Genomic DNA, 25,724 nt, shown 5'->3' with positions numbered 1-25,724 from the left:
CATCTTAGGGAAAGGATGAAAAGGAGAAAAGAGTTAGAACAATAACAAGGACGTGGGGTGTGAGCCCGTTCACACAGGGGCAGGGACAGGAAGTGATGGGATGCAGGCAGTTGGGAAGAGCTGGAGGCGTCCAGAGTGACCAAGGAGGGGCCCTGGCAGGAGGAGTCAGATCTCTTATCTGATGGAGCTGGAGAAAGATCGCCCCACTTTTCTTCCTTTATTTCATTTAATCCTCAGAACAGCCCCATGGAGTATATACTACTCTTATCCTCATGTTATAGATAAAGAAACTGGAGGTTCAGGGAGTCACCCATTCAACCAGCATTTACTGAGTGCTTGCTATGTGTCAAACTTTACTGAGGATACACAAAAAAATGTTAAGTGTGATTGGATACGTGTGTGTGTGTGTGTGTGTGCGTGCATGCACGCGCATTTAGAAAACAACATTGGAAGGTAACACACTAAATCACTAATACGCTAAGAGAGGTTGCATTTGGGTAGTGGAATTACAGGTGCTTCCATTTTCTTCTTTGGGATTTTTGCCTGTTTCCAGTTTTCTACAATGAATACAGACTGCCTTTGTAACAAGTTTTAAAATAAGTATTATTTCAAAAATTGAACTGGAGGATGTTGTGAAATAGTCTTCATTATCATATTGCTGTGGATCCAATAGTACTTTCTGAGGCAGTGCTACTTTACCAAAGGAGTGGACAAATAAATGTTTCTTAAGTCCATTAAGCCTTCTTCTCTTCACACCGCAGAGAGGCCTGGCAGGTTTACAAGTGGAGAGTTGACACCCACCTTGCTCCTGAAGCCTGTATATAAACCCAGTGCAGCGTGATCGCTTCTTCCCCAGACAAAAAGTTCCTAAACTTTCATGACACCAGCTTCTTTGCATGACACCAGCTTCTTTGCCACCAGCTTCTTTGCTAAACTTTCATGACACCAGCTTCTTTCATGACACCAGCTTCTTCGCATGCATAAGGACAGCAGGAAAACACAGTAGGTTCCTGACTGAAGGAGAGGGTGACTTGGTAAGAGCACAAAATTCTAGTGTCCATGAGAGGCCAGCTCAATGGTGTCACTGTGATGTAAGGTGGGACACCCATTCACTTAGGGTGCTTTCTGACTGATGGAGTCCTTCTTCCCCTTTGCTGCCCTGGCACCATGGGCTCTGGGGCAGGTCCACCCGTCCCGCCTGGGCTCAGATGGCATCCCTGTACCTGTCCACTGCACTGACAGGTCTGTGAGAACAGACATCCCTCTTGCATCCATGTCTCCCAGGTCCCAAAGAGCTGGCTCTGAACAAAGCAGGTCCCTTAGTCACTGCTGCCGGACTGAATTGATTTGCACAAACCATCACTGGGAAGTAGGCGGAGTAAATTAGGGTGAATTCCTGTGGTAGAATTCAGTGCAGGCACCAAAACCAATGCTTTGAAATAATTTATTGCCTAGGAAAGTGTTCCCAACATACTGCTACTTAAAAACAACAACAGTGGAAGAGTAAATACAGCTGAAATCCATCTTGCTCATGAACACAGATATGCATAGGAGAAAAAAAAAAACTAAAGGAAAGTACATCAAAGAATGTACAGTGGTTGTCTTTGGGTAGGGGGATTATGAATGCTTTTGATGGTTTTTTTCCCCTTTGTGTTTTTAAGCTTTTCTAGAAAACAATTTTTGTTACTGGGAAAATTATTTTCAAAAAAATCTATGTCTGAGGGAAAAGGGAAGAAGACATAATGGATAGGAAGTCCTATCGCACTTCAGGTGAGAGCTGAAGCGTTAAGGACCTTTAGGGTGAATAAGTTTCTTTGGGTTAAGGGCTCCTCAACTTCCTACATCGACAGGGCCCCCACCCTTCCTGGTAGACATTACCCTCCCAGCCTCAAACCCCATCAGCTTGCACACCAGGTCCCTGTTCTGCTGATGTGTGCAAGGTGGCTGCCAAAACTCTGAGCCACACAACTAAAAGGTCTGGATGGAGAACCAAGAGGAAGAAAAGCAATCCGGTCTCCTTTGGCCTGTTACTAATTTCTGCAATAAAGCTGTCAGAATTTACTGCCACATCCCTCAACTTACAGGGAAGGGAGATTCTGAAAAATATTCAGAAAGAAAGGGATGCTAAATGGAAGTAATGACTTCCTCCGCTCCCTGGCTATTTCAAGAAGCGCAGCATTTTATACATTTCGTCTGTATCCAGCCCACTGCGTGAATTGTTCAATTTTAGTGAATATAAAAATTCCATCCAAGGGCTTTCTTAGTTCCACTGCCAAAAGCAGTTCCCCAATCCTACTTCCCATCAGATGTCAAGTTCTTCCATCGTGAGTCCTAGGTTCCTCAGGGTTTCCAAGAGCCTAAACCCTGCAGTGGGAGTGGGGTGGGTAGGTGGAGGCAGCCGCCAGCTCCTGACTGGCTCTCGGCTCAGAGTGGAGTCCGTGGTGGAAATCACTATTTCCAAGTTCACTGGTGACGGGGCAAGGGTGGCAGATGCTCAGTGGTTTGGTTTACAAATGTTAATGTTCACAAATCTGAATTCCTGTTTGGGACCAAGCCCTTCTTGGTCATCCTTTGTCCCAGTCTTCTGGAATGTCCCGTTTCATTTATTCATCTCCTTTCTACCAAAGGGAAGTTCACAGAGAAAACTCAAGCCCCAGAGGTGATTTGGTCTGGAGCACCTGGAGCTCCCTCAACCCCACGTGGCTACCATTCCATCTGCGTCAGGCATCATAATCTGGCCAGGACACCCAAGCTGCCTCCTCCCCAGCCGGCATGCCAGGCAGGTCACTCTTGTTGGGTCCTGGGTCAGCCTCCAGGGGCCTGAGTCAGAACCCAGCAGAGAGTTCATGCTCCCCGGTGGAGGGGGACGTGGAGCTGACCCTCTCTAGCCTCTTCATGGAGAGGAAGGGGAGCCATTTAGCCAGGCAAACGGCGAACAGCTGATGGAACAACTGCCGTAGATACTTGCGGAACCTTTCACTGACAAAGACGTAGATCACGGGGTTGATGCAACAGTGGGTGTAGGCGATCACCTCCGTCACTTGTATGGCCAGGTCCAGCTGTTTGCTCTGCTCACACTCATGGGTGAACAGGGAGTCTTGGAAAGCAGAAACAAACACAGTCAGATTGTACGGGGTCCAAAAGAGAAAGAAGATGATCATGATGACAAAAATCAGACGCACAGCTTTGGACTTCTTCTCATTTGGTCGTCTGAGCAGAATCTTTATAATCCCTGTGTAGCAGACGACCATGACCAACAGAGGCAACACCAGCCCCACGATGTTCAGTTTCAGAGCCTGGAACTGCTTCCACGTGCTTCGGCTTTCAGGAGGAAAATCAAGACTGCAGGTGTAGTGAGTGGACGTCTCCTGGGTCTTGGAAAAGTACAAGCCCGGGACAGAAGCCAAGACGGCCAGGACCCAGATGACAATGCTGGTGATGATACCAAAGGTGACGGTCCGAGCCCGCAGGGCAAACACAGCATGGACAATGGCCAGGTACCTGTCGATGGTCAGCAGGGTGATGAAGAAGATCTCGCTGTACAAGCCCATGAAATAAAGCCCAGAGAGCAACTTACACATGTGATTACCAAAAACCCAGTCATCCTTCAGCTTGTAGTCAATCCAGAAGGGCAGCGTGAAGAGGAAGATCAGGTCAGACATGGCCAGGTTGAGGAGGTAGATGCTCGTCATGCTTTTGAGCCTCTTGTATTGCATGAGGACCAGGACCACTAGGATGTTGCCTATCAGGCCAAAGACAAATACCACCGAGTACACGGGGGGCAGCAGCTGGGCCCCAAAGGCCCTCTCCTGTACCTTCTGGCACGGGGTTGCGGCTCCATAGTCGGCTCCTGTGGTCATGTCATAGTTCTTTGGGGTGGTGGAAGTTTCCATCCTGGCTTCTCCCACAGGTCAAGGGAAATGGTTTCCGTGTTTACTTTGCTATTACAGGCAGTGGGTTCTGGGTAACAAGAACAAGGCAGTGATTATATGTCTTTAACCACTTGACAACTGTTTACCGAGTGCCTACTGTGTACCATGCCCTGCTGAGCAAGGGAGACCCAGGTCCTCTCTGCCCTCATGCAACTGGTCGTCTAACACATTAATAAACAAGGCGTATACACATCACTCATTGCTTTGGCAATGAGCGTTGTGAAGGAAAAGTCCGGTGGATGGAGAGCGCAGACAAAGGGAGGCCTCACCACAGTATTCATGACCAGTGCTTCCCCAGTGCTTCCGATGAACTGGGCCCTGGACTTAGTGTTAAACAACCTTTGAGGGGGGTACCATTATCACTCCCCATTTTAGAGGTGATGACACACAAACTGGGAGTAGTTAGGACACAAAGGTAGTAAGAACAAGAGCTGGAGCTCAAACACAGGTGTGTACCTCTCAGGCCCATTCCTGAAACCACCTGGCTCTCCTGCCCCCAATCACAAGCATTGACTCTGTACCATGGTGTCCCCAGAGGGATACTGGGAAGGAAAATAGTCAAGACTGAAAGTCAAAAACTTACAAACGGATCTTTATGGCTTTTGGGGCTAAAAAGATTCTCAGTCAGGGGTGACACAGTGCCCTGGGGGCACATGAAAATGTGTTCTTTTTTTTTTGGTCGTCACAAAGACTGGCGGACACTACTGTCATTTGGAAGGCAGGTCCTGTAATGTAAAAATTACCCTACACCAAACACCAATAGTGCAGCCATAGTGAAATCCTAGAAGGTCAACCCATCTCTCAGCAGATGAGGACACTGAGGACACCAGAGTGGGCCCAGCCTGGCCCACGTCACACGGTCTTCTGAGGTTACCCAGGTAACACTGTAACCTCCTGTGATAGCCGTGAGGAGGATTCAAGGAAAGCACAGCTAGGCAGAATGGGGTCACATGGTATGGAGAAGACGGGGCTTTGGGGGAAGAAAGGCTCAGAACAGCCTCAAGCCAGGAAGTGTCACACAGTGACCAGACAGAGGCTGGAATTCTCCTAAAATAAGTTTTTGGATATTTTTAACCAGGGTTGCCTCAAAACAAACAAACAAAAAAACCACTAGATAGCGTGCCTTTGTAGAACTTCCCCAGACCCTATTTTTAGCACTCCTTTCCAATCACTTATTGAAGACGCCTCCACAAAGGGAGCACAGGCTTTGGTGTAACCTACAGGCTCTGTGACCTCGGATAATTAACCTACCTCTCTGAGCCTCCGTTCCTCATCTGTAACGTGGGAAAGTAAGCCTTACCGTGCAGGGCTACTCTAAGGCAAAGTCTGAGCCATCCCCTGGCAATTATCGTGCCCTCAGTAAATATTAGGGGACCTCCTTCCCTGCAGGGGTCCCGTTCTGAGGCCCAGCACCAACAGGAATGTCCCAGGCTTCAATCCTATTCTGGCCAATGTACCCCACTCCCTACCAGGTCTCTCTAGTTAATCTGGAAGATGAATCCTGCTTGACAGTGATGAACACTGACAGTCCCTTCCATCTGTGCTACACTTTGAAATTTCCAAAATGTGGCCATCAATCTAAATTGATTTGACCTAAACACCAATCAGTAAAGTGAGTGGAACCAACATCATAATTCCCATCTTGAAGCTGGAGTCTCCAGTGCTCTTCCTTCTACAGTGCTTAATGAATGTTTCCTGCTCACAAAATTCACATTTCTGCGGTGGCATTCGGAGATTAAGGCACATGGGGCTGGGGGGTGGGGGGTGGGTTGCTGGGCACCCTGGCTGGGGGACTGTCATTTCCCATCAAATCCATCCCTATGGCTCACTCCACCATCTCCGAACTTGCATATCCCGGTCAAGCCTCTTTCTGGAGAAGCCTAAGCTGCCAGTCACTAAACAAGCTGTATTGGCAATTTCTGATTTTTGCTGCCACTGCCAGTGCTGACAGCTCCGCTTGGCAGTCAGCACTTGTGGGTGAGCGGCCAGGTTTACCGTGTTAGCAGCAGGCAGCACGGTGAGCAAGGGGTGCAAGGCTGAGCCCGTGAGCCCAGTTTCTGGGGAATTTTGGCAAAGGTGAAGGCAAACTGAGTCAGCATTGTCAGGTGCCATTTGAACAGAGAGTCACCTTCATACCACTCCCCACCTCCAACTCCATTCACTATTTCCCCAACTTGTCAGGCAGCAGGCAACAGCTCCAGAGTATGTTGCTCCTAAAGGGAGATGGGCTGCGGTGAGGCCTTGGAGGAGAGACCAAAGGAGCATGTTGCCATGCCATGTGCCAGCCCTGCTGCAGTCTGCTACAAAAGTCTGCCCCAGGTCACTGCACTAGTGCTCAGCGGCAGCCCTGGAGCCTGGAACTTTCCAGTGCCAGCATCCTTTAACCTCGGAGTTGGGGAAGTCTCTGAACAGACAAAGGGCAGTCTGTGATGGTAGAAGATACCCTGGCCTCGTGGCGTGCAGGAGGTGCCTTACACTAATCCATAAGAGCCAGCAGTGTGTATTCAGCATGTTGGTAGCTTGGAGTCAACCAGAATAGGAATATTTACACATGGAAATCAGGAAACACTAGATATCAGGGCACTTTTTCAGGAGAGTCAGCTATTAAACATTTACCAGCACATCAATTCCCTGCAGTCTGAGTAGCCTAGAGTTGTCCTGTGAGCCAGCTAAAGGGTCAGTGAGCGGCACACAGCCTGGGGGCAGGCGATGCAAACTTCTGGGAATTTCTAATTCTGAAAGTCCGGGACCCTCCAGATTTAAAGGAGGAAAGGTTGAAGTAAATACCTCCAAGTAGCCCCCATGTCCCTGTATTTTCAGAACCAAATTCTGACCTGCCTCTTTGTTAGAAGAGAAAGGATGCCTCCCAGGAGGTTACCTGGCCAGCTCCCTGCCTTCCCGTAGGTGAAATCCTACCTCCTCCAAAGACATCCCACAGTCCTGATTTTGAGGATCCTTGGGTCTAGTCTTCTTAAGAAACTGTCTCAGTATCAAATCGTCCTTGCAACTGCAAAGTTTTTCTAATTAATACTTCCCTTTTGCTACAATTTCTTCTTACCCCACGTTTGGGTTTTGTTTACTTGGGGAAACTTGGCAACTGTCAGTGTCTTGAATACCTTTCCAGAGAAAGTGCCTCCTGTCCCTTAATACTGGGCTGACTTTCTTAATTCACCAACAACCAATCATACAAGAAAGCATCCTGTTTTTAGCAAAAACAAAAACCCCCAGAAACAAAAAGAACAACCTATTTTACATCTGAGCACCCAGTCTTAGAAATCCTTCCATCCTCAGTATTGCTATACAATTCATTGCCTTACAGGTGCACGGGTGGGTTACTTACACATTTGCCTGGCCTTCGCAGAATTCCCCACCTTTGAGGAGACAGCCAGGTAAAAAAGTCTTCTCCTGCAATGGGAGAAGGACTACAGTCCAACCTGGCCACATGCAAAAAACACTGCCCTCAACAGTGACTGATGAACAGAAAAGACAAGTGCCACTTACACTGGTTTCAGGGGATTGTGTCCACGAAGCGTTTGTCTCTGGAGCTTTTAGAATCTTTATGAATTCAAGGTCAAGGTCCTGACTGAGTCAGAAGTCCTCAGCTTCCAGTGTGATGATGGAGATAGAACTTGGGGTCTCAGTCTTTCAGAACAGCAAGAAAGGGACAACGTTCTTCTTTCTTGTACCATTGGGTGTCCATGAATGGCCACAACACCGACTGGTGGCCAGTTCCTGAAGGCCAAATGCACTCTGAGGTATTCTGCTCACTCAGCTTCACTTCTCCTTTGGGCTCTGTGCCTTAAGAGGAATGGGTGGAGTTGAGCACGGTGAGGTGGGTGGCAATGAGGTGTTCCCAGAACTTGGTGAAGCAAACAGAAGGGTGGGAATGTGTATGGTACGGGGGCAGGGCACAGAGTTCCTGCCCTCACTTAGCAGTCTTTTTTTTTAAGGTTGCAAAAGAAGGATTTAAACAGGAAACCTGGGTCCTGTTCCTCAGAACGATCCGGCTCATTCAGCCTGAGAGGGGCAGGAGGCCGCTTCTCTTTGGCTCCCCTACGTGCCTGTGCCAGTGACTGCTCCCCAGTCTCTGCCCCACAGCCCCACAGAGCGGTTTTACCACGAAGAGCCTCCAGCCTGGAGTGAATACAGGTCTGCCGGCTGGGTTTCGGCTGTCCCTTTCTGATGCTGGGTTCCTGGTTTACGCAGTGGCCCAAGCTCTCTGCTTGAGATGTGGATGGATCACTGTGTCTTCTGAAGCCTTGGATACCACTCTGTCAAAGAAGAACACTGAATACTTAACGCTCAGAGGAGGATGCGTGAGGTCAGCCTGTACATGAAAAGCGTCACAGAGTGCCTGGCACCCGGAAAAGTGGCTGACGCACGAGGCCTGTCAGGATTCTCCCCACAGTTACCAGCTCCTGCTGCCACTGCGCTTGTGCCCCTCTGGGTTTCCATCTCCTTCTCTGTAAAATGGGGGTGCTCGAACCTTCCCCACAGGATTGCTGCAAAAGTGTCCATTTCAGAAATCACAAATGTGAATGTGTTTTGAAAATGTCACTTGTCCCTCAAGGCTCAGTTCCCTCATCTGTAAAATGAAGACTTCAGACGAGGTGACAGTGGGCCCTTCAGTACAATATTCCGTGAGTCTTCTGGGGTTGGGTCTTCCTTCTTCGGCAGCCCATCTTCGAGAGATGGAGGAAGCAGGAGGCAGAAAGTAACTAGACTGACAGACAGCTACGGGCGAGCCTGGAACCTGCCGCCTGATGCAAAAACCAGGCCTGGTATGAGGGGAGCAACAGTGATGGGCCTCACATATCAGACAGTCCTGCATTCAGATCCCAGGTCCACCTTTTACTGACTTTGGGCGTGTTATTTATTTATTCTCTTGAGTGTCTCTTTCCTCTTCTGTAAAACAAAGCTAATAATACTTACTTCATAGAGAGGATTAAATGAAGACACACACACACACACACACACACACACACACACACACATCTGAACGCATGATTCGGTGTGCTGCTGAAGACATTAAAAATGCCTGTGTTACTTTAGAATCTCTCAGGTTCCAACCCTGATGCAGATTCCAGTAATGTGTCTGCAGGGGATCCCAGGTAACACTGCAGGGGAGGGGAAAGTGGGACGGGGAAGGGAAGGAGCCGATGAAGAGGGTGTTAGAGAGCCAGTGCCGCTGTGAGCCAGGAGCTTGGTCCTACTAGGGAACTTAGGACACCCCTCAGAGTCATCCCAACTTTGGGGCGGCCGGAGGGGTGAGGAAACTGAGCATGTGTCCATCAAATCTCTACCCACTCACTGCTGGTCGAGGGCTGCTTCTTGGGGTATTCTGACTTCCAGTCTGCCTGCACGTTGGTCAAGCTTGCTCCACAAGCAGGGAGCCTCGTATTTTCAGGAAACAGCCTACAATATGTAGAGGTGCATGTTGACATGTGTGGCCAGGGACACTGAATGGCACCCAGGAAATTCCGATGCGTGCCAGCTAGTGTCAGCACAGCTAAACACCCAGCCCCTGCCCCACTACAGGACTCTGCTGATCATCTCTCAGCCCTGCCCCCAGTGGTAGTCAGTGGGAGGTCTGCATCTGCCTACTTGTAGTACTTTGCTGCCAGATGAGTTTCCAGACAACACAGGTTTGCGAGGCCCGCCTCTTCCTTGGTCAAGTCTAAGGAAAGAGACATGGTGAGTCCTTGACTGGCCTTTCAGCTCTGCGCTAGGCTTCTGTAGGACCCATGGCACAGAGAGGACATGCGGGCAAATGTACTTGTTCATTCAACAAATATTGACTGAGTACCCATGATGTGCCAGACACTGTGTTAGGTGCTACAGATATAGCGGTGACCAAGAGAGGCACATGCCATTCTTCGAGACATCACAGACAATTAAGCAAGTCACTACAGTAAGGCCCGGGAAGTACCCAGGGCCAAGGAAGGGTGCACCTGGGTGGTGGGAGGGGGTGAGGGAGCCCTCCAGAGCAGAGGTTCTCAAGGTGAGGACCCTGGACCAACAGCATCAGCACCTCCGAGAACCAACTAGTGATGCAAATTCTGCACTCCCATCCTGGACCCACTGAATCAGAAATTCTGTGTTTTAACACACCCTCCACATAAATGTTTGGGAACCATGGATCTGGATTTCTGCCAGGCCTGAGGCTCAAAGTTTTATACGATCTCTCTCTAGGAGAGCTTGGCTGGACCTGATGTGACCTGGGAAGACTTCTTTTGCTTTCAGCTAGAGGCCAAAACAAGAGGCTGCTCAGTGGCCCATTCTGTTTCCTCTTTCTGACACCCACACCCAGGGCACCTATGGCCTTTTGAGGGTGACAGGCAAACTTCTTAATGCAAACATACACACACACGGAGACTGGTTCAAGATGGTGGACTAGAAGGACATGCTCTCACTCCCTCTTTCAAGAACACCGGAATCACAACTAACTGCTGAGCAATCATCGACAGGAAAGACTGGAACTCACCAAAATAGACACCCCACATCGAAAGACAAAGGAGAATCCACAATGAGATGGTAGGAGGGGCGCAATAACAATAAAATCAAATCCCATAACTGCTGGTGGGTGACTCACAAACTGGAGAACACTTATACCACAGAAGTCCACCCACTGGAGTGAAGGTTCTGAGCCACACGTCAGGCTTCCCAACCTGGGGGTCTGGCAACGGGAGGAGGAATTCCTAGAGAATCAGACATTGAGGGCTAACGGGATTTGACTGCAGGACTTCAGCAGGACTTGGGGAAACAGAGACTGCACTCTTGGAGGGCACACACAAAGTAGTGTGCACATCGGGACCCAGGGGAAGGAGCAGTGACCCCATAGGAGACTGAACCAGACCTACCTGCTAGTGTTGGAGGGTCTCTTGCAGAGGAGGGGGGCAGCTGTGGCTCAACAAGGGACAAGGACACTGGCAGCAGAAGTTCTGGGAAGTACTCCTTGGCGTGAGCCCTCCCAGAGTCCGCCATTATCCCCACCAAAGAGCCCAGGTAGGCTGAAGTGTTGCATCACCTCAGGCCAAACAACCAACAAGGAAGGAACCCAGCCCCATCCAACAACAGACAAGTGGATTCAAGTTTTACTGAGCTCTGCCCACCAGAGCAACAGCCAGCTCTACCCACCACCAGTCCCTCCCATCAGGAAACTTCCACAAGCCTCTTAGATAGCCTCATCCACCAGAGGGCAGACAGCATAAGCAAGAAGAACTACAATCATGCAGCCTGTGGAACAAAAACCACATTCACAGAAAAACAGACAAGATGAAAATGCAGAGGGCTATGTACCAGATGAAGGAACAAGATAAAACCCCAGAAAAACAACTTAATGAAGTGGAGATAGGAAACCTTCCAGAAAAAGAATTCAGAATAATGACAGTGAACATGATAGAGGACCTTGGAAAAAGAATGGAGGCAAAGATTGAGAAGATGCAAGAAATGTTTTACAAAGACCTAGAAGAATTAAAGAACAAACAAACAGAGATGGACAATACAATAACTGAAATGAAAACTACACTAGAAGGAATCAATAGCAGAATAACTGAGGCAGAGGACGGATAAGTGACCTGGAAGACAGAATGGTGGAATTCACTGCTGCAGACCAGAATAAAGAAAAAAGAATGAAAAGAAATGAAGACAGCCTAAGAGACCTCTGGGACAACATTAAATGCAACAACATTCGCATTACAGGCGTCCCAGAAGGAGGAGAGAAAGAAAAAGGACCCGAGAAAATATTTGAAAAGATTATAGTCAAAAACTTCCCTAACATGGGAAAGGAAATAGTCACCCAAGTCCAGTAAGCGCAGAGAGTCCCATACAGGATAAACCCAAGGAGAAACACGCCGAGACACATAGTAATCAAATTGGCAAAAATTAAAGACAAAGGGCTTCCCTGGTGGCGCAGTGGTTGAGAATCCGCCTGCCGATGCAGGGGACACAGGTTCGTGCCCCGGTCTGGGAGGATCCCACATGCCGCGGAGCGGCTGGGCCTGTGAGCCATGGCCACTGAGCCTGCGCGTCCGGAGCCTGTGCTCCGCAACGGGAGAGGCCGCAGCAGTGAGGGGCCCGCGTACCGCAAAAAAAAAAAAAAAAAAAAAAATTAAAGACAAAAATTACTGAAAGCAGCAAGGGAAAAATGACAAATAACATACAAGGGAACTCCATTAAGGTAAGCAGCTGATTTCTCAGCAGAAACGCTACAAGCCAGAAAGGAATGGCATGATATATTTAAAGTGATGAAAGGGAAGAACCTACAACCAAGATTACTCTATCCGGCAAGGATCTCATTCAGATTCGATGGAGAAATCAAAAGCTTTACAGACAAGCAAAAGCTAAGAGAATTCAGCACCACCAAACCAGCTCTACAACAAAGGCTAAAGGAACTTCTCTCAGTGGGAAACACAAGAGAAGAAAAGGACCTACAAAAACAAACCCAAAACAATTAAGAAAATGGTAATAGGAACAAACATATCAATAATTACCTTAAATGTGAATGGATTAAATGCTCCAACCAAAAGACACAGGCTCACTGAATAGATACAAAAACAAGACCCATATATATGCTGTCTACAAGAGACCCACTTCAGACCTAGGGACACATACAGACTGAAAGTGAGGGGATGGAAAAAGATATTCCATGCAAATGGAAATCAAAAGAAAGCTGGAGTAGCAATACTCATATCAGGTAAAATAGACTTTCAAATAAAGAATGCTACAAGAGACAAGGAAGGACACTACGTAATGATCAAGGGATCAATCCAAGAAAAAGATATAACAATTATAAATATATATGCACCCAACATAGGAGCACTTCAATACATAAGGCAACTGCTAACAGCTCTAATAGAGGAAATCGACAGTAACACAATAATAGTGGGGGACTTTAACACCTCACTTACACCAATGGACAGATCATCCAAACAGAAAATTAATAAGGAAACACAAGCTTTAAATGACACAATAGACCACATAGATTTAACTGATATTTATAGGACATTCCATCCCAAAACAGCAGATTACACTTTCTTCTCAAGTGCACACGAAACATTCTCCAGGATAGATCACATTTTGGGTCATAAATCAAGCCTCAGTAAATTTAAGAAAATTTATATCATATCAAGCATCCTTTCCGACCACAATGCTATGAGATTAGAAATCAATTACAGGGGAAAAAAACCGAAAAAAACACAAACACATGGAGGCTAAACAATACGTTACTAAATAACCAAGAGATCACTGAAGAAATCAAAGAAGGAAATCAATATCTGGAGAAAAATGACAATGAAAGCATGATGATCCAAAACCTATGGAATGCAGCAAAAGCAGTTCTAAGAGGGAAGTTTATTGCTATACAAGCCTACCTCAAGAAACAAGAAAAATCTCAAATAAACAATCTAACATTACACCTAAAGCAACTAGAGAAAGAAGAACAAACAAAACCCAAAGTTAGTAGAAGGAAAGAAATCATAAAGATCAGAGCAGAAATACATGAAATAGAAACAAAGAAAACAATACCAAGGATCAATAAAACTAACAGCTGGTTCTTTGAGAAGATAAACAAAATTGATAAATCATTAGCCAGACTCATCAAGAGAAAGAGGGAGAGGACTCAAATCAATAAAATTAGAAATGAAAAAGGACAAAGTTACAACAGACACCGCAGAAATACAAAGCATCCTAAGAGACTACTACAAGAAACGCTACACCAATAAAATGGACAACCTGGAAGAAATGGACAAATTCTTAGAAAGGTATAACCTTCCAAGACTGAACCAGGAAGAAATAGAAAATATGAACAGACCAATCACAAGTCATGAAATTGAAAATGTGATTAAAAATCTTCCAACAAACAAAAGTCCAGGACCAGATGGCTTCACAGGTGAATTCTATCAAACATTTAGAGAAGAGCTAACACCCATCCTTCTCAAACTCTTCCAAAAAATTGCAGAGGAAGGAACAGTCCCAAACTCGTTCTATGAGGCCACCATTACCCTGATACATAAACCAGACAAAGACACTACAAAAAAAGAAAATTACAGACCAATATCACTGATGGATATAGATGCAAAAATCCTCAACAAAATACTAGCAAACAGAACCCAACAACATATTAAAAGGATCATACACCATGATCAAGTGGGATTTATCCCAGAGATGCAAGGATTCTTCAATATACACAAATCAAACAATGTGATACACCATATTAACAAATTGAATAAAAACCATATGATCATCTCAATAGATGCAGAAAAAGCTTTTGACAAAATTCAACACCCATTATGATAAAAACTCTCCAGAAATTGGGCATAGAGGGAACCTACTTCAACATAATAAAGGCCATATACGACAAACCCACAGCAAACATCATTCTCAATGGTGAAAAACTGAAAGCATTTCCTCTAAGATCAGGAACAAGACAAGAATGTCCACTCTGACCACTATTATTCAACATAGTTTTGGAAGCCCTAGCCACAGCAGTCAGAGAAGAAGAAGAAATAAAAGGAATCCAAATTGGAAATGAGGAAGTAAAACTGTCACTGTTTGCAGATGACATGATACTATACACAGAGAATCGTAAAGATGCCACCAGAAAACTACTAGAGCTAACCAATGAATTTGGTAAAGTTGCAGGATACAAAATTAATGCACAGAAATCTCTTGCATTCCTATACACTAAAGATGAAAAATCTGAAAGAGAAATTAAGGAAACACTCCCATTTACCATTGCAACAAAAAGAATAAAATACCTAGGAAAACCTACCTAGGGAGACAAAAGACCTTTATGCAGAAAACTATGAGACACTGATGAAAGAAATTAAAGATGAAACCAACAGATAGAGAGATATACCATGTTCTTGGATTGGAAGAATGAATATTGTGAAAATGACTATACTACCCAAAGCAATCTACTGATTCAATGCAATCCCTATCAAATTACCAATGGCATTTTAAACAGAACTAGAAAAAAATGTCTTAAAATTTGTATGGAGACACAAGATACCCCAAACAGCCAAAGCAGTCTTGAGGGAAAAAAACGGAGAGGGAGGAATGAGACTCCCTGACTTCAGACTATACTACAAAGCTACAGTCATCAAGACAATATGGTACTGGCACAAAAACAGAAGTACAGATCAATGGAACAGGATAGAAAGCCCAGAGATAAACCCACGAACCTATGGTCACCTAATCTATGACAAAGGAGGCAAGGATATATAATGGAGAAAAGACCGTCTCTTCAATAAGTGGTGCTGGGAAAACTGGACAGCTACATGTAAAAGAATGAAATTAGAACACTCCCGAACACCAAACACAAAAATAAACTCAAAATGGATTAGAGATCTAAATGTAAGACCAGACACTATAAAACTCTTAGAGGAAAACATAGGAAGAACATTCTTTGACATAAATTACAGCAAGATCTTTTTTGATCCACCTCCTAGAGTAATGGAAATAAAAACAAAAATAAACAAATGGGACCTAATGAAACTTCAAAGCTTTTGCACAGCAAAGGAAACCATAAACAAGACGAAAAGACAACCCTAAGAAAGGGAGAAAATATTTGCAAATGAATCATCGGACAAAGAATTAATCTCCAAAATATATAAACAGCTCATACAGCTCAATATTAAAAAAACAAACAACCCAATCCAAAAATGGGCAGAAGACCTAAGTAGACATTTCTCCAAAAAAGACACACAGATGGCCAAGAAGCACATGAAAAGCTGTTCAACATCACTAATTATTAGAGAAATGCAAATCAAAACTACAATGAGGTATCACCTCACACCAGTTAGAATGGGCATCATCAGAAAATCTACAAACAATAAATGCTGGAGAGGGTGTGGAGAAAAGGGAACACTCTTGCACTGTTGGTGGGAATGTAAACTGATACAGCCACTATGGACAACAGTATGGTGGTTCCTTAAAACACTAAAAATAGAATTAGCATATGACCCAGCAATCCCACTACTGGGCATATACCCAGAGAAAACCACAATTCAACAAAACACATGCACCCCAATGTTCATTGCAGCACTATTTACAATAGCCAGGTCATGGAAGCAACCTGAATGCCCATCGACAGATGAATGGATAAAGAAGTTGTGGCACATATATACAATGGAATATTACTCAGCCATAAAAAGGAACAAAAGTGGGTCATTTGTAGAGACGTGGATGGATCTAGAGACTGTCATACAGAGTGAAGTAAGTCAAAAAGAGAAAAACAAATATCGTATGTTAACACATACATGTGGAACCTAGAGAATGGTAGAGATGAACCGGTTTGCCGAGCAGAAACTGAGACACAGAAGTAGAGAAAAAACAGAAGTAGAGAAAAAACACCAAGGGGGGAAAGCGGCGGAGGGTGGTGGTGGTGGTGTGATGAATTGAGCTGTTGGGATTGACATGTATACACTGATGTGTATAAAATGGATGACTAATAAGAAAAAAAAATTTGATAGTGGGAAAAAAAGCCATACACACACATGTGCACACACATACACAGAGCCTTTTTTTTTTTATACAGGTGGAGCATATGATACACGTTGTTTTCCATCTTTCTCCTGTCCCTGAACATGATACCCAGGAGATTCTTCCCCACCACCACATAGGACCTGTGGCTCCTGATGTGGTGGGAACAGAGTATCAGTACGGCACACACAGGCACACACCACAAGATTCTGACCTTGACTTTGTTTAGGACTCTGATTCCTTAATTCAACAACCCCTCCAGTGTCAACCCCATGACCTGGCTCACTGGCCTCTCCTCTTTGATCTCACAGACTTCCTGTTTGCGTCTCATCCATGACATCTGATCCTGACCCAGCCCTGTTTCTGCTTCTCCTTTCCTGTCACAATGGCAATATCCCAGAAACCTTATGCTCTGTGTAACCAAGACAGGGTCAGGCCAGGCTCCTTGGCTGCAGGGAGCCTGCCTGTCAATGAGCCACATCTTTCAGGTTCAAACGGTACACCAGTAGGTTACTCTCGAAGAGAAGGGGTGGCAGTGTCATGACCTTGGAGATCTCTCTGTTGCCTAATCCTGGGACGCACTGTCTGGCTACACAGCAAAGGAGGTTGCTTCTGATCTTAGGCCACATTCAGACACTGAAGCCTGACTGGTGAGTGTCCCACAGATGGAAAAGAGGGCCTTTGGGTGACACAAGTGGCTCCTAGGCAATAGCTCACCCCTGCCCCCTCCACACCACCCCATTTCATACCCTACCCTCCTACCCCATTCCTCCTTGTCTAATTTCCTTCCCCAGCCTCTCTTCCCACCACCCTTCCTCACTCCATATTTCTTCTATCTCCTTAGTTTCTGCCTCTCCTCACCGGCTTGGCTTCTCCCGGGCTCTCTTGCACCCTCACCCCCAGAATCCTACAACCCCCAACCTGACAAACCAAAGGGAAGGTCTAATAGTCCCTCTATTCTGCTCAGCTGCCCCCTTGTGCTGGGTTAGGTCCCAAAGTGAAAGAGGGTGTTGGGCACATCCACGTCAGATCCCTCTCATCCCGCCCAGATCACCCAAGAGGGCACCTCCTCCCTGGAGCCTTCCTACCCTCCAGAGCAGGAAGTCATCCATGAGAGGCAGGTGCTAGAGCTCTGAGGATTTTAAGTTTTTGGGGGGTGGGCAGTAGGGTTTTCTTTATTCACACCTAGTTGTATACGTTGGACATTTCAACAATAAACAGCAAGGCATCACTCAGAATGGCTCAAAAAATGAAAAGAATAGAAACTATTATTTTCTAAAAAACCTGGATGTTAGCTCTGGTTTCGTACTACTCTCTAACGTTCTCTTGTAATAATTCTTGATTTCACTATCCACATACATCTCTGTCTTTGCAGCCTAATAAATAATCTCAAAACTTGGGGGCTTAAAGTCAAAACGAGACTGTTCTATGATTGTGTGGATTAGGCAGGTGTTCCCACAAAGCCTCACTCCCACATCTGACAGTAGGTGCTGGCTGTTGACTGGAGTGCCTCAGTTCTCCATGTGGCTCTCATCTTCCAGTCAACCAGACTGGCTTTCTGCATGATGGTCTCAGGCATGAGCAGAAGCTGCAAAGCATCTTAAGGCAAAGCCTCACAAGTCACATAGGATCACTTCTGCTGCAGTCTATCAGTCAGAGCAAGTCACAGAGCCCAGCCACAGAGAAGGGAATCAGGAAACAGAATCTGTCTTTTAGGAAGAGCAGTAAAGTCACATTGTAAAAGCCTGTGTGTACAAGGATAGAAGGACTCTGAAGCCATATTTACCTTCTACAAAAAGCACAGGCTTCCTTTAGCTCCCTCGCAAAGGGGTTCCTTGAATTCCTCTCCTCTAATGGTCTTGTCTTCCCTCAGCCTTATCAATTCACTCCTGTGATCCTCCCTAATCCCTGGATCTTACCATCACCAACATCTGTAGCCTTTCTTATCTCAGTTCCCAGTATCCCAGCCCCTGATCCCACATCCACCTTTACTGCTCAATCCCTCTAGCACCTCACCTCCAATGGTTCTTTGACCCCAGTGCAACCACTGACATTTTAATTTTCTCCTGACCCTCAGCCTCCTCATGCACTTACTTTCCATCATCTTAAAGTCCAGGAGCCATCATTACAGTCCCTCCTTTACATACATCCTCAACGCCTTTACTCTTTTCTGATCTTGTTGTGTCCACCATGCAAAATCCCAGTCCTGGTTAGATCCAAATCCCCACTGGCACCCGTGAAGTTGAACGCAGCCGGAGGAAACCACACAACGGTACTGACTGGGATCGCTCTGAATTAGTGGTGGCCATATTCAAAGGGTCCTTCATGCCCATCAACTGCGTTTCCCTCTTAGACATTATTTCACACCTTCTACCTTTTCCTTGAACCTCTAACACCACCTCCATCACACTCAATCTTAGCTGATGACCTTATTCCCTACATCACTGAGAAAAGAGAAGGCATCAGAAGAGACTTTTTACACATCCCACCTCCCCTCTTCCCACCCACCCCTTCCTGGCCCTTCTACCTGTTTCCCTCTGGCCGTGTGGATGGATTCTCCAGGCTCCCATCCAAGTCCATCTCTTCCACTTTGCCCAGGATCTCATCCTCTCTCATTAGCACGAGGACATCACTCTAGTCATTTTCTCCTGTATCACCAGTTTTCCCTGCTCTGCCGGATTACTGCCATCAGTATACACATGCTCTTATTTCTATCTGAAATAAATAAGCAAACAAACAAACAAGTAAACATGCACAGTCTCCCTTGATTGCACTTTCATCTCTAATTACTGATTCTTTTCTGCACAGCTTTTTACATACTTAAAAGAGTTGTCTTTATTTGCATCCAGTTCCACTCCACCCAAGTTTCTGGAACCCACTCTTCTCAGGCTCTTCTCCCCCACCCCCACCACTTTTGTCAGGGTCACCAGTGACCTCCATGTGGCTAAATCCAATGGTCAATTCTCAAGCCTCATTGGACTTGAGTGCTCAGCACACTTGACACCATTATGGCTCCCTCTTCTTGAAACTCTTCCTCCGTGTGTGCAAGACATCACACTCTCCTGGTTTTTCTCTTGTTTCACAGGCAACCCCTTCTCAGTTCCCACTGCTGGTTTCTGCTCAACGTTCCAACTTCTTAACCTTGGCATGCCCCAGGGCACAGTCCCTCTTCCCAACCTACACTCACATCTTCAGTGGCACCATCTCTCTCATGGCTCTGAACATCATATTCATGCTGAAGACGCCCAAGTGTACATCTCCAGCCCGCCCCCCGCCCCCACCCCCAATCCAGACTCATACCCAACACTCTGCTCAATGTCTCCACTTGGGTTTCTCAAAAGCATTTCAAACTGAATTCATGATCTTTCCCCCAAATTCTCTGTTGCCACTGTCATCCATATCCAGAGGTAAATGGCAGCTCCATCCTTTCCACTGAACCTACCAAAACCTTGGAGTAACACTTGACTCTACTCTTTTGAAGCTGGCATGTGATCTTTTTGCAAAATCTGTTGACTCCATTTTCAAATATATAAAGACTCCAGTCCTTTCATGCTAAATCCACTGGCACCGCTTTGGTCCAAACCACCCAAGGCCATAGTCTCTTTCCAATATAGCAGTCAGAGTGATTCTTCAAAAGTTATTTCAAGTCAGGCACTCCTCTTCCAAGTCCCTACACTGGCCTGCAAGGTGGTTCACCACCTGCCCTCATTCCCTCTCTGACTTCAACTCCTATTACTCTCCCCTTTGCTCACTCTGCTCCAGCCAAACTGGCTTCCAGGATGTCCCTGAACACACCAGGTACCTTTCCATCTTAGGGCCTTTACATTTGCTGTTTCCTCTGCCAAGATGCCCTTCCCCCAGGTGCCTGGAAAGCCTGCTCCCTCACCTCCTTCATTTCTATACATGTGCATTACTTTCGCAGGAGGTATTCTCTAACCATCTTAATTAAAATTGAATCTCCTCCTCCCCCACCTCAGAAATCAATGACCCCCTTCCCAGATTTACTTAGTACCATCTAAGCTATATATAAATATTTATATATACTTAACAAATATATACACTTAATATGTACGTATTGTCCACTGCTTTCCTCCAATGTAATGCCAACTTCCTGAGGGCTGGAATGTTCCCTCTTTTGTTCACTGCTGTATCCCCACATAGCAGGTGCTGAATAAGCGTTTTGGAATGGATAAACCGCAAGAGGTTCAGAGGCAGGATGGCTACAGGGCTGTTTAATAACCATTCTACAGCTTATCCAGGACCCAGGGATCTTTCCATCTTTCTAACACATTAAGACCAGCTGTGCTCACAGCCACGAGACGGCTGAGCTCACCCAGGCAAGATGACACCTAACAGAAAAAAGGGTCGCCTCTTCCTTTTGTCAGTTTTTAGAAACAAGGAAGCTCTGAGAGGTTTTGTGAGAAAACAGTCACATGGGAGGTGGATTCTCTGCAGTGAAACCAGGAGACAGCCCCTCTACCTGGCGTCCCAGGGCAGGGCTGGGCAATGGTGACACGGGGAAGAACTCCTGTCTGCAGTTCTTCTGCCTCAGAGAACTGCGTAGCAGGAAGCAAGACACTGGGGGGCAGGATCTGAGAGGCAAAGAACATAGGGGGACGAGTTATCTCCTCCCAGACTCTCTCCTCTCCCCCACAACCTGCTCAAATACACGGGTCTCTGGGGTGGTTCCTGCTGGTAGAGAGCCCAGGGTGTGACCACTGAGCCTGCGAAAGCTGGTGCCAAGGGCTGCTAACTAGACCATGGCAGTTCCGTGAACCAAGTACCCGAAAGCACTGGGTACTGACTCATTGTGGGCTGAGCCTGGTGGGAAGGCAGGGAGGAATGAAGAGGTTGATAATGACCCTTTGTACTCAAGTCTAACCTGCAGACCGTTACATGTACATTTACGTACCCATTACCTCCTCCACCTTGTCTAAAAGCTCTAGTTACCTGGTTGGTGCACGCAGGTATTCATTCCCTTCCATCTCATTTATCATATGTCTATTAAATGCCCTCCTTCTCTGCCAGTTAAGGGGTCTCAAAGATGAGTCAGGCAAGGCCTGGAAATAGTGTTAACTCAAGGTCAGGTCTGTGGGCCAGCAGCAGCAGCATCACCTGGGAGCTTGGTGGAAATAAAGATTCTCAGGTGCCACCCTCAGACCTGCAGAATGGAAGTCTCGGGGTGGGGGTGGGGGTGGGGTGTTGCACCCAGATGATCAAGCCCTCCAGGTGCTTCGTATTTGTGCTGGAGTTTGAGAATTGGTGCTGGACCTTTGCCCTATAAAATGTAATGGTAAGACCTGAGTGCTTGTCAGAAATGCAGACTCTCATGCCCCAGCACAGGCCTACTGAAGGAGGATCTGCACTTTTATCAGCCCTCACCCCACCCTGGGATTTGTTTGCGCATCACAGCGTGAGGCACTCTGGTCTAGAAGATTAAAGTCTAGTGGGATAGGAATCTGCTTGGCTTCAAGAGATGCACAGAGGAAGGTAGGTGGGGTCCCAAGTGCTTTGCAGAGACACTAACAGTTAATGTGAGAATACAGACAATGAGTTGGAGTCTATCAGAGGACCAGGCAGAGGACCAGGGGTAGTGTTGTCAAAACTCAGCCTCTGTTCACCAGTGCTGAATAGAAACTTGGGGACAGAGTTTTGTGTGAAGTAGAGAAGAGTAGCTTTTTATTGCTTCACCAGACAAAGGGGGCTACAGCTGGCTAATGCCCTCAAGACTGTATGAACCCCCTGGAGGGGATACTGAGGACTTTAATAGTGTTCAAGGAGCAGAGCATGAACAGCTTGTGGATGATTCTCAGATTGGTTGGTAACAAAGCGAAGTTTCAAGCATCATCAACCTTCTGGTTTCAATGAGTCCAGGGTCTGTTCTTGTCAGCAGTTTTCAACTGGGGGTGGGGGGTCTGCTTCCTGTAAAAACAACTTAGGAACGTGTGTCAAGCCTCTGTCTGTATCTTTCAGGGAACTGTGAGTTTGATGATTCTGCTATGTGGCAGAATAATAGCCTAAATTTTTACCAGTTCCCCAGTCCAACAGCTATTCTTTATTTCTACATCTTCACATTTCCCAATCATTAACTCGAGTCAGCATTTTACTTTAAAAGACAAGGACACAGGGGCTTGTACATGGTTTCAATCCCCCTTTTTCTTTGATACTCCTCAATCTTGAGGAGAAATAGGTGTGGAACAAGAAAGGGAATAAAGTTTTAGATTGAGAGGTTAATCATAAATTTGGAAGAGGAACTCAGTTTTAATTCCATTTGTTTCAATTTTCCCCAACTTTTTGAGGGAGTGGGGTGATGACCGTGCTCTGGTTACCTCCTGCTGAAGTGGGCGTACTTCAGAAGAAGCCTAATTTGGGGAATGGACACAGAGTTGGAAATAATCTCGAGTTCCAAGCTTAGCATCGATATTTTGTATTAAGAAAATATTACCTCTCTCATCTGGACAAACATTTGAAAATTATTAGATGTATTACAATGAAGATAATGGTTAAAATACACCTTTGCAGTATTTTTGAAAAGAGTACTCCTATTTTATTTTTATTTATTTATTTATTTTTATTTATTTATTTATTTATTTTTGCGGTACGCGGGCCTCTCACTGTTGTGGCCTCTCCCGTTGCGGAGCACAGGCTCCAGATGCACAGGCTCAGCAGCCATGGCTCACAGGCCTAGCCACTCCATGGCATGTGGGATCTTCCCGGACCAGGGGACGAACCTGTGTCCCCTGCATCGGCAGGCGGACTCTCAACCACTGCACCACCAGGGAAGCCCAAGTCCTCCTATTTTAGATGGCAACCAGAAAAATAAGTTTTGGAGTGTTTTCTTTTTACATATATTTAGTAACCAAGTAGACTTTTGCTGGGAGGCTATAGCTTGAGTTGTCTCATTTGCTATTACTATTTTTAAAGTAGGAGAAAGGTTTCATAGCTACAAGAAGACTTTATGATTTTATGATCTTTATGATTTCTTTCCTTCTGCTAACTTTGGGGTTTTTTGTGTTCTTCTTTCTCTAATTGCTTTAGGTGTAAGGTTAGGTTGTTTCTTTGAAATGTTTCTTGTTTCTTGAGGTAGGACTGTATTGCTATAAACTTCCCTCTTAGAACTGCTTTTGCTGCATCCCATAGGCTTTGGGCTGTCGTGTTTTCATTGTCAATGACAATGAAAACACAACACTGATTTTCCTCTTTGATTCTTCAGTGATCTCTTGGTTACTTAGCAGCGCACGGTTTAGCCTCCATGTGTTTGTACTTTTTACAGTTATTTTCCTGTAATTGATATCTAGTCTCATAGGATTTTGGTCAGAAAGGATACTTGATACAATTTCAATTTCCTTAAATTTCTGGTCCAGATTTTTATTTCAGCTGTCTTCCATTGCTGTTGTCTTCTCATTCTGGTGTGGGTGTTGTTTGTGGTCAGCAGTCTTTTCTATAGACAGTCCAATTAAGAGGGCCTTCTTAAATGAGAAATATGGATTTAAGAGTCAGTTCTGGGAGACCTTCAAGATGGCAGAGGAGTGAGACGTGGAGATCACCTTCCTCCCCACAAATACATCAGAAATACATCTACATGCGGAACAACTCCTACAGAACACCTACTGAACGCTGGCCGAAGACCTCAGACATCTCAAAAGGCAAGAAACTCCCCAAGTACCTGGGTAGGGCAAAAGAAAAAACAGAGACAAAAGGAAGGGATGGGACCTGCACCACTGGGATGGAGCTGTGAAGGAGGAAAAGTTTCCACATACTAGGAAGCCCCTTCACTGGCAGAGACAGGAGATGGCAGGGGGGAAGCTTCGGAGCCACAGAGGACAGGGCAGCAACAGGAGTGCAGAGGGCAAAGCAGACAGATTCCCACAAAGAGGATCGGTGCCAACCAGCACTCACCAGCCTGAGAGGCTTGTCTGCTCACCCGTCAGGGTGGGTGGGGGCTGGGAGCTGAGGCTCGGGCTTAGGAGGTCAGATCCCAGGGAGAGGAGTGGGGTTGGCTGCGTGCACAAAACCTGAAGGGGGCTAGTGCGCCACAGCTAGCCAGGAGGGAGTCCGAGAAAAAGTCTGGACCTGCCTAAGGGGCAACAGACTATTGTTTCGGGGTGCGCAAGGAGAGGGGAGTCAGAGCACCGCCTAAATGAGCTCCAGAGACGGACGCAAACCGCGGCTATCAGCGGGGACCCCAGAGACAGGCATGAAACGCGAAGTCTGCTGCTGCAGCCACCAAGAAGCCTGTGTGCGAGCACAGGTCACTCTCCACACCTCCCCTCCCGGGAGCCTGTGCAGCCCGCCACTGCCAGGGTCCCGTGATCCAGGGACAACTTCCCCAGGAGAACACACTGTGTGCCTCAGGCTATCGCAACGTCACATCGGCCTCTGCCACCGCAGGCTCACCCTGCATTCCATACTCCCTCCTCCTGGCCTGAGTGAGCCAGAGCCCCCTCATCAGCTGCTACTTTAACCCTGTCCTCTCTGAGCGAAGAACAGATGCGCTCAGGCTACCTACACGCAGAGGCGGGGCCAAATCCAAAGCTGAACCCCAAGAGCTGTGCGAACAAAGAAGAGAAAGGGAAATCTCTCGCAGCAGCCTCCGGAGCAGAGGATTAAATCTCCACAATCAACTTTATTACCCTGCATCTGTGGAATACCTGAATAGACAACGAATCATCCCAAAATTGAGGCGGTGGACTTTGGGAGCAAACATATATTTTTTTTTTCCTTTTTCGCTTTTTGTGAGTGTGTATGTGTATGCTTCTTTGTGTGACTTTGTCTGTATAGCTTTGCTTTTACCATTTGTCCTAGGGTTCTATCTGTCCGGTTTTTTTTTTGTTTTTTTAAGTACAGTTTGTAGCACTTGTTATCATTGGTGGATTTGTTTTTTGGTTTTGTTGCTCTCTTCTTTCTTTCATTTGTTTTTTAAAATTTTTTAATTTTTTTAACTTTTACCAAGTATTTTTTATTTTAATAACTTTATTTTATTTTTTTCTTTCTTTCCTTCTTTTTTTCTCCCTTTTCTTCTGATCCGTGTGGCTGACAGGGTCTTGGTGCTCCGGCTGGGTGTCAGGCCTGTGCCTCTGAGGTGCGAGAGCCAAGTTCAGGACATTGGTCCACCAGAGACCTCCCAACTCCATGTAATATTAAGCTGCAAAAGCTCTCCCAGAGATCTCCAACTCAACGCTAATACCCAGCTCCACTCAAAGACCAGCAAGCTACAGTGCTGGACACCCTATGCCAAACAACTAGCAAGACAGGAACACAACCCCACCCATTAGCAGAGAGGCTGCCTAAAATCATAATAAGTCCACA

The 25,724-nt window shown here is 46.2% G+C and overlaps 1 protein-coding gene across 1 annotated transcript; it reads right to left on the bottom strand.

Annotated features, from left to right (window-relative positions):
* Window positions 1-1,484: 1,484 nt before the first annotated feature.
* On the bottom strand, window positions 1,485-3,893 carry LOC132528026 (C-C chemokine receptor type 1-like). The gene has a single exon (XM_060164043.1). It carries the CDS (start codon window positions 3,891-3,893, stop codon window positions 2,826-2,828), a length of 1,068 nt encoding a protein of 355 aa, XP_060020026.1. The 3' UTR covers window positions 1,485-2,825.
* Window positions 3,894-25,724: the final 21,831 nt, after the last annotated feature.

The sequence above is a fragment of the Lagenorhynchus albirostris genome, chromosome 10 (genome assembly GCF_949774975.1).
Source record: "Lagenorhynchus albirostris chromosome 10, mLagAlb1.1, whole genome shotgun sequence".
In the NCBI taxonomy this organism is placed as follows: Eukaryota; Metazoa; Chordata; class Mammalia; order Artiodactyla; family Delphinidae; genus Lagenorhynchus; species Lagenorhynchus albirostris.
This window is presented reverse-complemented; position numbering and strand designations above follow the sequence as displayed.

Excerpts from the sequence above, each read along its gene's own strand:
- LOC132528026 (XM_060164043.1), bottom strand. The coding sequence starts at position 3,893 with ATGGAAACTTCCACCACCCCAAAGAACTATGACATGACCACAGGAGCC.